This window comes from Cryptomeria japonica, chromosome 11 (assembly GCF_030272615.1).
Source record: "Cryptomeria japonica chromosome 11, Sugi_1.0, whole genome shotgun sequence".
NCBI classification, from domain to species: domain Eukaryota; kingdom Viridiplantae; phylum Streptophyta; class Pinopsida; order Cupressales; family Cupressaceae; genus Cryptomeria; species Cryptomeria japonica.
The window spans coordinates 299,420,853-299,433,383 of record NC_081415.1 but is presented as its reverse complement, the minus strand read 5'-3'; the positions used below and the strand labels follow the sequence as shown (position 1 = coordinate 299,433,383).

At 35.4% G+C, this 12,531-nt stretch overlaps 1 protein-coding gene across 1 annotated transcript in view; it reads right to left on the bottom strand.

Moving 5' to 3' along the window:
• Positions 1 to 12,232, bottom strand: part of LOC131072168 (cyclin-dependent kinase C-2) — a 41,891-nt gene extending 29,659 nt beyond the window's left edge. Inside the window, exon 1 of the mRNA XM_058008248.2 lies at positions 11,868 to 12,232. Coding sequence (XP_057864231.2) covers positions 11,868 to 11,977 — 110 coding nt within the window. The 5' untranslated portion in view covers positions 11,978 to 12,232. The remainder of the gene's footprint in view (positions 1 to 11,867) is intronic.
• Between the last annotated feature and the right edge of the window lie 299 nt (positions 12,233 to 12,531).

Here is a 12,531-nt window from a genome sequence, read left to right as displayed (position 1 = left end):
TTGTGAATTGAACGAGCCAAGCGTAAATCCCTTTGTGTATTACCAGCATATCACAACGCCCATTGAGCTTATCCACACGTCAAGACCTGACCAAAGAAACCTTGGAATCACCATATAGTCTTCTTGCAACCTTAGCATAAGTGGTGGTTTTTCAAGAGACGATAGAGTATCCTTGGGTATTTTATTCTAATGTTCGGTATATGATAAAACGTACACCAACAGGACGTAGACTTTGAAGTTTAAAATCTGCACATGGTTTTAATTTCTTAAACTGCTGGTCCCTCCATTGTTCAAGAATAACATGATTACCACAGCTAGTGATTTGGGCCTGAGTTATCTTTTGTTACATTTCCAGGTGTATTAGGAGCTGCTGTGTTATTTCTGAGTGTTATCTGAGATGCTTTGAAGCTGCTATGTATTGCAAAAAGATGCTAAGACAATTGCACATTGAATTTGTAAACCTGAGCATCATTTGATATTTTCAGTCTGGAGCTTGCAACAAGATTAGTTGTATCATGCTCTTCTCTGCTGTTAGTAATGTAATTTCTGGTTAAGCATCATGAGCATTCGATTATCTCTTTAAAATTCCAAGCATTATACATTCAGCAAAGAATATCAATTACTCTTGCAAAACTGAAAAAGATATAAATCAATTATTAAGCCAATCTCAAGAAGAACTCAAAATGAAAACTCTTCATTGAAGAATGCAAGCAAAATGTTTGATATAATATCTGGTCAGTACAGTGTATTGGGAAAGTTTCAAAAAAATTCAGTAGCAATTTGGGGTAGCATACTACAAAATCAAATGGAAACCAACACATAAACAAAAGTAATTTTAGCATGGAAACACTGATGTGGAGGAAAACAAGATTGGAAGTGTCGATTGATCACTTCCCTCCTTACCTAAACTTTGGCAGTTATGAAGAGCACAAATAAGAGTCCTTACAGAAAACAACTACTGCTAAAATTCTCTTGACTTGTTATAACTTCACTTTCCTTACCTTACAAACAATCATATTCACTTCTACTCACTTCATATACTCTCATGCTTCCAGTGGGAGTGTGTCTTCTTTCAACCATGCCAGAGGCGTCAGTTTGTGCAACAAAGGACCCAACCTTTAGGAAATAAAAGAGATACTTTCTTGAGCATTACGGGACATGTTGAACTCAGGTGAAAACAACACTTTGCACCATTTCTGTAACAACGGCAACTACACCCATCAAAAATGCAATGACTGTTTCCTACACTATCACAAACATAACTGCCCTGTCACAAGTGAAAGAGACAGTTTTCAGGGACACAACTGCCTTTGCGAATTGGCCACAAGATAGACAAACCTTATTACCTTGCAAATATTAAAGAAATTTTTAATTGTTTTCTAAAGAATTATGTTAACATGATACTCAGACCTTCCTTTATTAGGAAGTTTCTGTTGGCAATATGCTGGATTTGGTTAAGTGTTGTCATTGATGTCAACACTATATCCCGGTTGGATCTATCCCGGTTAGTCTTGGTGATCTTCTTGGTTTCAGCTGTGATTCTAATCCGGTATGATTAGATCTCTAGAATCGGTTTTGGATGCTTATTCTGGATGGTTATATGCTTGCTATATTAATACAGATGCAAAAGCATATGGATTTCAAAGAATCAATGTTGTTCAATTAATCAAGGAGACAAAGCTCCTTTAAATAGAGTTACAAAGATGATGTTTCTAAAAGAAATAATCATTAACTAGAGGCAAAATTAGAAACAACTTAAATGACCATTAATAACACAAAGAGAAAGATATTATTCTTATACCCTCCCTTAATGATCATCGTTCTCAGAACAGCTGCAACAGAAGACGAGAGCCTGCCACTAACTCTGTCACTTGAGATGAGTCTGCCACCAACCCTCCCAGAAACTACAGAACTTCTGGAGATACCCAAAACAACACCAACCGTCCAACCTGATGTTGGAGAACTGTTCCTCCCTATAACTAGAGACACACCAAGATCAATTATCACGATTTTGAGGAAAAAATCGGCAAACCCTCCAAACTATTGCAGATGAGCAAGATGCCCGAAAATAGACTGCAAACAAGAGACTAGTGCAGATGTTTACACAACAACTCCAGGTGCGACTAAAAATAGACTGCAGCAAAGTACAATTTTTGAGGAAAAAATCATAAACCATCCCATGATTTTTTTTACAGGGACAAAAAATATTTAAAAACCCAGAGACTTTTTTTAAGGGAAAAAAATATTAAAACCCATAAGAATTTTTTTCAGGTAAAAAAATATTAAAAACCGAAACAAACATCGATGCCCATAAGCCATCTTCACGCTTTTCGAGGCACGAAAAACGAGGTACTAAGAGGATGCTAAGTGCACAAAACCTGAGGTACGAGGTTCAATGCACTAAGACAAGTCCAGGCACAGATTCCAATGCATAAAATAGAGGCAGATACAGGTACAGACTTCAAAAAACAGATTAAGTACTGTTGGCACAGATTTCAAGAAAATTTTACGGCTGACCCAAAAAATCCAAAGACAACCTAGAAATCCTTGCGAAAAACCCAGAAAGAATCTGAAATTGGAATTGAAATCCTCTGGCACAAAATTTGAGGCACGGAAAACGATGCACCAACAAAATTCTGAAAACAACCTAGTTGAGCTCTCGAAAAACCCACCAAGAATCTGCAATCGGAAAAAAAAAATCGACTTGATCTGAAGGGTAAAAACCCTAATTGAAAATGCAGATTTCCGTCCAAAAATGGCAGAAAAAAAAATTTGCAGGTGGAAAAAATCGCGTCACGCGCAAAGGATTAATGGCGTCGCCGGACGAAGGTCTGGTTAAAAAGAAATCCGCCACTGAAAACACGAAGAACAGTAGAAAAAACCGCTTGAAAGAAAACCCTTTAGAATAAAAATATTTGAATTTCGAATTCTGAAAAAATCACAGGCCCTAGATTTGTTTTTTCAGTGATGAAAAATTTCATTCGAAAATTTCTAGAAAAAATAAAAAATTTCTTTCTGCTCTGATACCATAATACAGATGCAAAAGCATATGGATTTCAAAGAATCGATGTTGTTCAATTAATCAAGGAGACAAAGCTCCTTTAAATAAAGAAACAACTGAAATGACCATATTAATAACACAGAGAAAGATATTATTCTAATATATATTCTATTAGTTCATGATTTGGTGCTTTAGCTGTTATCGCTTTTGGTATTTACCAGAACCGGCTTGCTTCTGGCACTCCCGGTTAGCTTTACCGGTATGCAGTATTTGGTGACTTTGTCAATGGATTTTGGATCCGGCTTATAGAATCGGTTTCTATCATGTTGAAGGTGTTTCTTGATCGTGTCCCGTGCATTTGGTGACTTTGCATTGGATGGCATGTTATTATGATGGTCCTATTTGGATCTGGTTAAACTTTCTGTTATTTCACTAAGGGTTTCTACCGGTTGGTGAAGTCTGTTGGATTTTGGTCTTAGCGGAATTTTCGGCGGATATAATAGTTTGGATGGCGGATATCATTACCCTCCAAAAGTCATCACTTTTAAAAGCCAATATTAGTGAAGAAGATTCAAGCAACAAATGAATCTCATGGTCTACTTCCCTTTTTAGTGGTAAACCTTTGAGAGCTTTCACCACTTGTTGAGAAACAAAGAATGAAAGTATATTAATGTCCACAAGTGACCAAAATAGATCAATGGGATTCAGGAATACAACTAAAACAATAGCAAGGAGCTAAAAATAGGCTCCAAAGAAGCTACAAAATATAATACAATTCAAAGCAAACAAAAGGTTGAAAGGCATTTTGACAAACAACAAAAAAGGACGATCAAACCAAGTGGGTCATCTTGATTATCCTTTAAAAGAATAAATAAAAACATGTATCTGTTTGAATGAGTCTTTTAGTCTTGGTCAACACCTACCATAGAAAGCTTGGGGTTACTTCAATGTGCTTTGATGATAATAGCTAACCCCATCCTTGACCCATCTACATTTGTTTTCCCTCCTCATGAAGATAGCATCCTTGAGAATCAAGGACTTCCAAACATATCATATGCATCAAGCAGAATCACCTCAGCATCCACTTCATCAACATAATTTGAAGTTGAACTAATGCTGAATTTGATTCTAAAGCTTTTTGTTACTTGTAACACCCTTCTTCACTCAAGCCAATGGATATGGATGTGGATGATCATAATTTTTCAACTTGAAACATTCAACAACTTCATCTAACATCAAATTAGATCATGAGCCACAGTCAAAAGTGCATTTACCTTTGTGCACATGATTTGGATTTTGATTTGGAAAAGCTTGCTCATTTTTTCCCTTTCTTATTCTATGTTGGTTGCATTGGCAGCAATGCAAACCAACTTCCCATCTACATTCAAACTGTCCTCTACCTCCACAACTTTCCCTTCCTTCAAGGATGTCATAGCTTTCTCCAAGTCCTCTTTGATAACAGTTATTATAATGCATTTTACAGATGCAACTTTCTACATTTTGCACTAGTATATCCATACTTAATATGATGACTACAATGATTCTTCGGATCTTGCAAAAATTGGAAGTGGTGGCATTTTTATTGCATTTCCACTTACCCTTAGTGTAGAATCTGGATGGCTGATTTTAGTCTTTCCGTAATTGATTTGGAGACTAGTTTGCTTGGTATTTTACTTATTTTCTTCTTCAATGTAATATGACTCGTCTCCCTACGCATGAATGGAGAATCACCTATCTATTTGATATAAGTGGCCCCATCTTCCAAGCCCAAGTGCCCATCCACATAGTTTGCCTAAACTCTATCATATAATCCTGCACATTTTGACCATGAACCTATCTTTTGATCAATTTTGTGGCCAACTGTATCCAACAAAAATCTCCTAGCATTTTCAATCCATCCCAACTCTTTACAACAAGCTTCTTTTTGAGACATGCAAAAGAGATCTTTTTTCCTATTAAATTTATCCACTAACATTTGTTTCAAAAAAATGTCCACTATCTTAACATCTATTTGCCATTTATATGTCTTTATTTCAAATTTCATTCTTTGAAACTATCTTAACATCTATTTGCCATTTATATATCTTAATTTCAAATTTCGTTCTTTGAAAGGGGGATGACAGCATTCTTTTACCTTATCTTTGCCTTTGACTTCCTTGGGCTGATATTTTTCATCCATAAACTCTTCCCTATCTTCCTCATCATCATGGTGTTGCTCTTCTTTCAATCCAAGTTTATTGGCACAAGCACAGACCACCATGTCCGTGGTCACTTGGTTCTTTGATATATGCTTGCATTGCTTGATGATGTCATCTTAGTACACCATTCCATAATCCAAGCTTGAATCCAACGTGATAATTCTTTAACAAGGCCTTTGTTGATTTCTTTAGCCATCAAGCTCACTTCTTGGTTCCACTTCACTACAGAAATATCTGATTCATCAGGCTGAAATTCTTCTTTCAAGGCCTTGTTAGTGTTTTACGAATTAACACAAGCACTTCCACTATACCTGAATATTAAAACACTCTAATATCAACATGATCTATAAATTCTCAAAGTTTCTAATTGCTGGAAATTAGATACAAGTGGTATTATTGTTCCTATCTGAACTAGACTTCAAAGGATACCAGATTACAGGTAGTTTTGTGCTGCGATTAATGTGTGCGGTTGTTGGGAATGAAGAAATACTTAAGACAATAGAAATCAATTGGGAGCCAACAAACACAAAGAACTTTAAACTTGGAAACTGCAGTATAGGCAAAACCAACTTGAAAGTATTGATCACTTCCCCTCCCTTTGGCTTGTCCAATTACAAGGATCGTGAATTGGAGTCTGCTTACCATAAAGCGAACAAACAAATAATACTACACTTCTCTCAACTCTTTGTTACGTCACTTTCCCCAAGTTACAAACAACTAAATTCACGTTTACTCACTTCCTACACTCTCATTTTTACAATGTCCACTGTCTGCTTATTTTAACCAATGTTGCTGGTGTCATTTTGCATGCTAAAGGACCCCAACCAAGAAGTAGAATAAGCAGCTTCTCAGTCATTACTCTACTACTTGTAGGACTCAAGCAAAACTGCCACCTTGCACCACTGTTGTCCGAATCTCAACTGATCCTGACACTGCCACACACTAAACTGCCAGTGGGCAGGGATTAAACTGCTTTACAATTTTGTCACCATATATAGAAAAAACCTATAATTTTTCCAAATCTGATTGTATTCTTATTTGTTTGTTGAGAAGTAATGTTTTCCTACTTATGAACCACTGCTTGAGAAATATCTCACTTATTTCCTTTAAGCAGCTGAAAATATCCAACCATCATGTTCAAGGGGAATCCACAGTCCCTGACACCTGCTTCTAGTGCATTCTACTCTTTTTGTGTGAAAGAGTTTGAAAACCATGGCAACTTCAATCAAAGCACTCCATACACAACACATGGAAACTAGCCATTCTCCTTTACAGCAATTGGAGAGTCCATCCAGAGCCACTGTGTGCTGCTTAAGCTCAAGCTTCTAAAGCATTCCAGTGGCAAATTTGGATAGATCCTAAAAAATAACCATAATTAGAGACATGATATAGAACTATCTTGCACAATGGATGGCAATGATACTTTCAGCAATGAGTTGCTAAGGTGCTGACACTAATTGTTGTCAATATTATGCATATCTCCAAAATCAACTATTTTGCGTACAAGCCAAGAGTGATTTCTATGTTTTCATGAGACAATATGAAGGTACAATGTTGAAAATGAGCTTAGACAGGGTGATCTCAAATATCTATCTATTTGGAAAGACTCCAAAATGTAACAACACCCTGAGCACAAATAGTCACAAACTATATCTCAGGAAACTCTTTGTAGCAACGCCCATTCTAGTATTTACCTTAAAGGCAGTAACAAAGCCATGGGGATCAAGTAATCTACCAAATTGTAAGTCATGACTGAGGAATGATGACAACACAACAGGTCCAACATGTATAGAAATTCAATGAAGCCATAGGGACATAAAAACTTCCATAACACAACCAGCTTGGTAACATAAGGGACATGCACATGAGAATATTGTGCAATTGGAGAATTTTGTTTTGTGCTTTGAGCGATACACTCAGTCTTTTAAAAGTGACAAGGTTCAATGAAACTTCCATAAAATCTGCAAATATGAATCTAAGGATATTCTATGAAACATGCTGTATACTTCAAGCCACTCTAATTTTAAAGAGAATGATATAGATTCACCTCAAGATGAGACTAGTTTCTCTTATACCAATTCCTCGTCAAAGAAATTCTAGGCAATGCTTATGCTTCATATCTTATCCTATTAAACTTGTTGTCTTCAAGCTTTTACTAACTATCTAATTATAAAGGTGAAAAGTGCATCTTTAGACTTTTATCCTTTGCTTATATTACTTCATGTGGATGTCCTAAGTACATTGCCCTAGCCCATGATTTCGATCTGTTTGGTGCACCTGTTGATCCCAGACTCAGATTGACCATCAAAGACACTATCTTATCCCTGCACAAATCAATATCATCTCTCAGATTACTCTAATCAAATTCAAAACAACAGATGTAATTCTGACCTGGGTTAGATCCACACACGCAAGATTGATCTATTTGTCCAAAATTCAAATTTTATCCTGGGCCCAAGCCAGCCTACCTCTAACTAGCCATTATTCATTGTTTCAATTTTCCCACACCAAATCTTCCAAATTGTGCACCTAGGACAAGTATAAAAGGACACCACCCCTAGGTCATTTAACTCAGCTTTGAGCATCTAGGAGATGGATGATTAAGAGAACTCCTCCTCATCTATCTCTCACAAAGGATCAATCAGCAGCCATTACTCACTCTCTTGCATCAGTCACATCAGCTACATCAATCCTTGCATCAACAAATGGCAAATCCCTAGTTCTTGCACTAGGTCGTTCCAACAGCTATTACATCAATAGTCCAAAAACCTTTCACATCATCATAGCCACATTAGTTGCATTTTCTCCTTGTTGTCTTCCAAATTTATCAAATCGTCAAATTGATCTACAAGGTTTGACTAAGGCAAAAGGAGGGGAGCAAGTTGCCTCCCACACCTAGCATGGCAAATTCTAATGATGTTCCTCAACACGACCAAGTCTTTCATTGCAAGTTATAGGCATAGGTGAAACTTATTTGCACGTACAGAAAATCTGTAGACAACTAGGTCAGATTGGCAATGAAAGATAAAAAACATGTCATTTGGGTCAAAACCACAGATACAGAAGTCAAAAACATAAGTGAAGGATTGACTCAGGTTCCCATACAATTTCAAAATTCATATAGCATGACCATCTCAATCTGTTCATTCCAGATCAAAATTCAGAAATCAGGTAACAATCATCTGTCAGAGTCATTTCAGTCTCCTTTTCCCCAACACCAAGGTATACATTTACTTTTTGTTATTTTATTCATATTTCAGATCCAATCAGGTACGATTTCTGTCCCAGCGATTTATCCAGTGTAATATATGAATTATTTGCTTGTTTGCAGTACGAAATAGATAGATGTTGGACAAAATACCAGCTCAATAAAGAACTCCATGTCAACTTAAAGAAGGCTCCTTTGCAAAAATGACATAGTATTTTGAGAAACATGGCTCTAATCCCTTGTCTAAGAATAAGGTCATCAGCATTAACCAACATTCATCATATCCAATTCTTCAATATGGTTCTGTAAGGCGAATTTAAGGTATACTGGATATGGCACTTTATAGAGTGTCCTTGATGAAACAATGAATTATGCTTGTAAATAAATTCTAAGATAATATATTTGTATATGCATTTGCATACATACATCAATTTCATAATAAGATACAGTAAAGAGAGTAAGAAATGCAAAGGGAATAAAGCTTAGTAATTTGGTACTTGTATGCATATGGATCGAATGTGAACATAAACAACATTAAACATGCACTCACTCCTCTTCCAAAATGCATATAAACATTCTAATTAACTTAAACTATAATTTATGAAAATTATAGTTTGAAGAAGAGCAACAAGACTTGCAAAAAATATTGGGTGGATGCAAATTTACTTATGGTGCAACTTTATGCAGAAAAAAGTAAATTTAGAAAATGGTTAGGAATGCAAATAAAAAATCAAAGAAAAACAATGTTTGGTTACTACTTTCCCTTGAACTTTGTGCTGCCCACCTATCTCTTTGAAGAGAGAGAACACAAGATGAAATGCATTTCAGGAAAGGCATATTTAACAAAATAATAGAACAGGCGCTACAAAAATCATATATAGGCAGGCATCCCAATGAAAAGCTTGATTAAGGATCGATTAACAAGGAGCAAAGTGATGTGCAAAAACGTGTCAACTTTAAGTAAACTGTAGGTATTTCATTACATTTGAGATTGCATGTACAAGTTTGTGTTTTTCTTTGGCACCATAATGCTGGCAGAGCTGGGTCTTTAAGCACAAATGTAATGGCAAAAGCCATGTGCAACCAAACATTCCTAGATTGAAACTAAAACACTAAAAGTTATCAATTTCCACTGCTTCTTACCTTCATTGGAGCATTTTAATTTGATTTCATACCTTTTGTACCTCATTACAAATTAATTTATATTTAAATGAAGCAGGAGGCATTTTCATCCTCTGTATATAAACCCAATATTGGGAAATTCATTATAACAGCAGTATAAACATACACTCCACCCTTTAAATTTGCAAAGCAATTGCTTGCAAGGTATGAAATTAGGTTCTGCTGCCTAGTGTCACATATAGAGACCAAGTCCTGATCTTGGGTTGACTCCCAGACCCAAATGGACCAGTTCTGTTCCAGGTCAGTCTGACGTGAATCGAGGGTTAATTAAATCATTGTATCCTGTGCACTGAACCTACCTGGGGTGATCCCAGTTTTTTTTTAAATAAAAAAGAAATATATGAATGATTATTTGCCTTAAACCTAAAAGCAGTTACACTAACAACAATTACGACACAAAACACAAAAGAAAACTGCTTTTCCTTTTCATTTCTCACTCACCAAAACCTCCATTGGTACTCACTGCTTACAGCTCCAACTTTCATTAGTGTTGAAACATGATTAGCTCGCTATTCCTACACCTCTTTAAGTGTTAGATTGCTGCCAAGAAGATCGAGGAGCTTACAATTAGGAGGATCTTCCCTTTGAGGTGATTTTTTTTAATTTAATTTTAATTTAAAAAAACAATTGGTGGTTTGTTATTTTTTCTAGAATTTTGATCTCTTTTCAATAAGTCATGGTAGCCTAGGGCTAGTTATTTCTTTAAAACTTATAGATATACGTATTTTTAGAATAGCAGGAAGTTCTAGCTTTCTGGACCAAAGGTCAGTCAGGGATTTCAAAAAAACACATTTTTAATGTTTTGTAGACACATCACAATGTAGAGCAACTTCCTTGAGGCAAGGCTTATGCTGATCACTACAACTAGTGTCAAAATGAAGATATGAGCTCAGAAAGTCAGGTGAAAGCATGTTTTTGTGCAATTCCTTGCCAAACAGGGAGAGCTTGAGGGGGAACTGCCAGACATTGTTTAAGAAAGGCATAAATTCTTGCATATATCAAAAAATGCAAGAGGAAGAAAACCAAGCTGCTGAAAAATCTCGATCAAAGTCTCATCCTTTGTCCAAAAAAAGGTCCTATCATCAGTTGTGTTTTGTAGTTAATTTCGTATGTATTAGGCAAATTATGGCTATTATTTATATTGTTTGCACAATTTTTCCTAAGTCACACTGAACCCCAAGTAAAAAAAAAGCCAAACCACCACATCCACACCTAAACCAACAACTTAGCTTCGAAGGTATGTAAAACATGTCTCTCTCATTTCTTTTGGTCATTGTGCATAGGTAAAAATTTCTTGACAAATTGAATAAATACGAAAAGATTCCTAGAAAGTTAATTCCTCCATACTCATAACAATTAATAGCTGCCTCCTTATTATTTTTCAATAATTTTCGAAAAATACAAGGAAAGGTACAACTACTCAAAGCATATAGAAGCAAGTAGGCATAAAAACCCTGCAAAACATGCGGATCGGTGTTAGCAGTTAATTTTAAGTTAAGGATGTATTTGAACTTTGAAGTCACTCAAGATAATTTAATTTAGATATACTCCTATTGAGTTCGTGATCATCCGAAGTTGATTAGTGAATTTCAAAATGGTAAATTTAAACATCTTACAATTAGTTACGGACTTTGAAATGCAGACAAACATTACTAAGTATTTTTATCTCAGTTGATTTCAAGTAGAGAATTTTCATTCAAGCCCACTCAACATACACTCAATCTCAAATGTATTTTATTGATCTAATGTTCGTCAAGTGCTTACTTGTTCTTTTATAATTGGATGTAACTGTGTAATAAGTATAGTTACATATATAATGATTACATATATACATATACAAACATACACATACATGAAATTATGCACGTATAGATACACTTGAACACAACACACATATATATAAACACCAGGTGTAACTGATAGCAAGGTTGGTTGAAGCCCAAGGGCACAAGTTAGGAATAATATAAAGGACAATGAGAAGAGATTTCCGTATTTGAAATTGACTATCACGCTTGATTGTGAATGTATATGTATGAAATGGGAAGAAGTTTCCGTCAGGATTTCAAAGGATCTCTAATTTAAAATTGGCTATCGCACTTGACAGTAATGTATGTATCTGTATATATATACACACATATATATGAAATTGGCCCTAAACCTAAAAGACACTGCATGGTTCCCAAATGCTAAAACTTCTTAGATGGGTTTGTTTCAGACCAGATTTTTGCAGATGATATTGGTTGATGTAGAGACATTAAAGGTGAATAATAGTACTAACCCGTAAGTTCCTTCGCCAATCTGCTCAAGCTTCTCGAAACAGCTGACACTACGAGATCCCCACGATGGGGACTCCTCCAGATTAAGCTGCCCCGCTGCTGCAACCGCCATCAACCCTCTGCAAGAGAATTAATGTGTTGTCCCAAATATGACAGAATAATCGGATAGATGATTCGATCGAGCCAAAGAAAGAGATATAAATAAAAGTGGATTTATCACAGAAATAATATAACAAATTAATGGAATCTGCGTCGGCTTCTTCAATAGCTGGAAATGCTAATTGTAAGCGGGTAACCAAAGAATCAAAGCACTGCGTTCCAAGGTGAAATTATTAATACCTGTGAGATGGCAAAATTCCATTATGTTTAGGTTCAATTGGATTGGGTAGAGTGTTTTAAATAAATATAATTGTGTAAATTTAGTCCATAATATTAATAGATTTAAATTTTTAAATTTCTGTTTTCTTAATTTATTTTTTATTATTTCAGATTAGAGTCATAATAATGAATTCCATATGGGTAGTTTTACAGATATAGATCTGAAATTTTTATTTTTAAAATAGATTTTGTCTATTTTTTCTTGTTAATCATGTTATGAGTTATCATGTTTATATTGATTTGCGTGTTTGGTTATATTTAAGGATATTTATTCACTTATTTGAAATC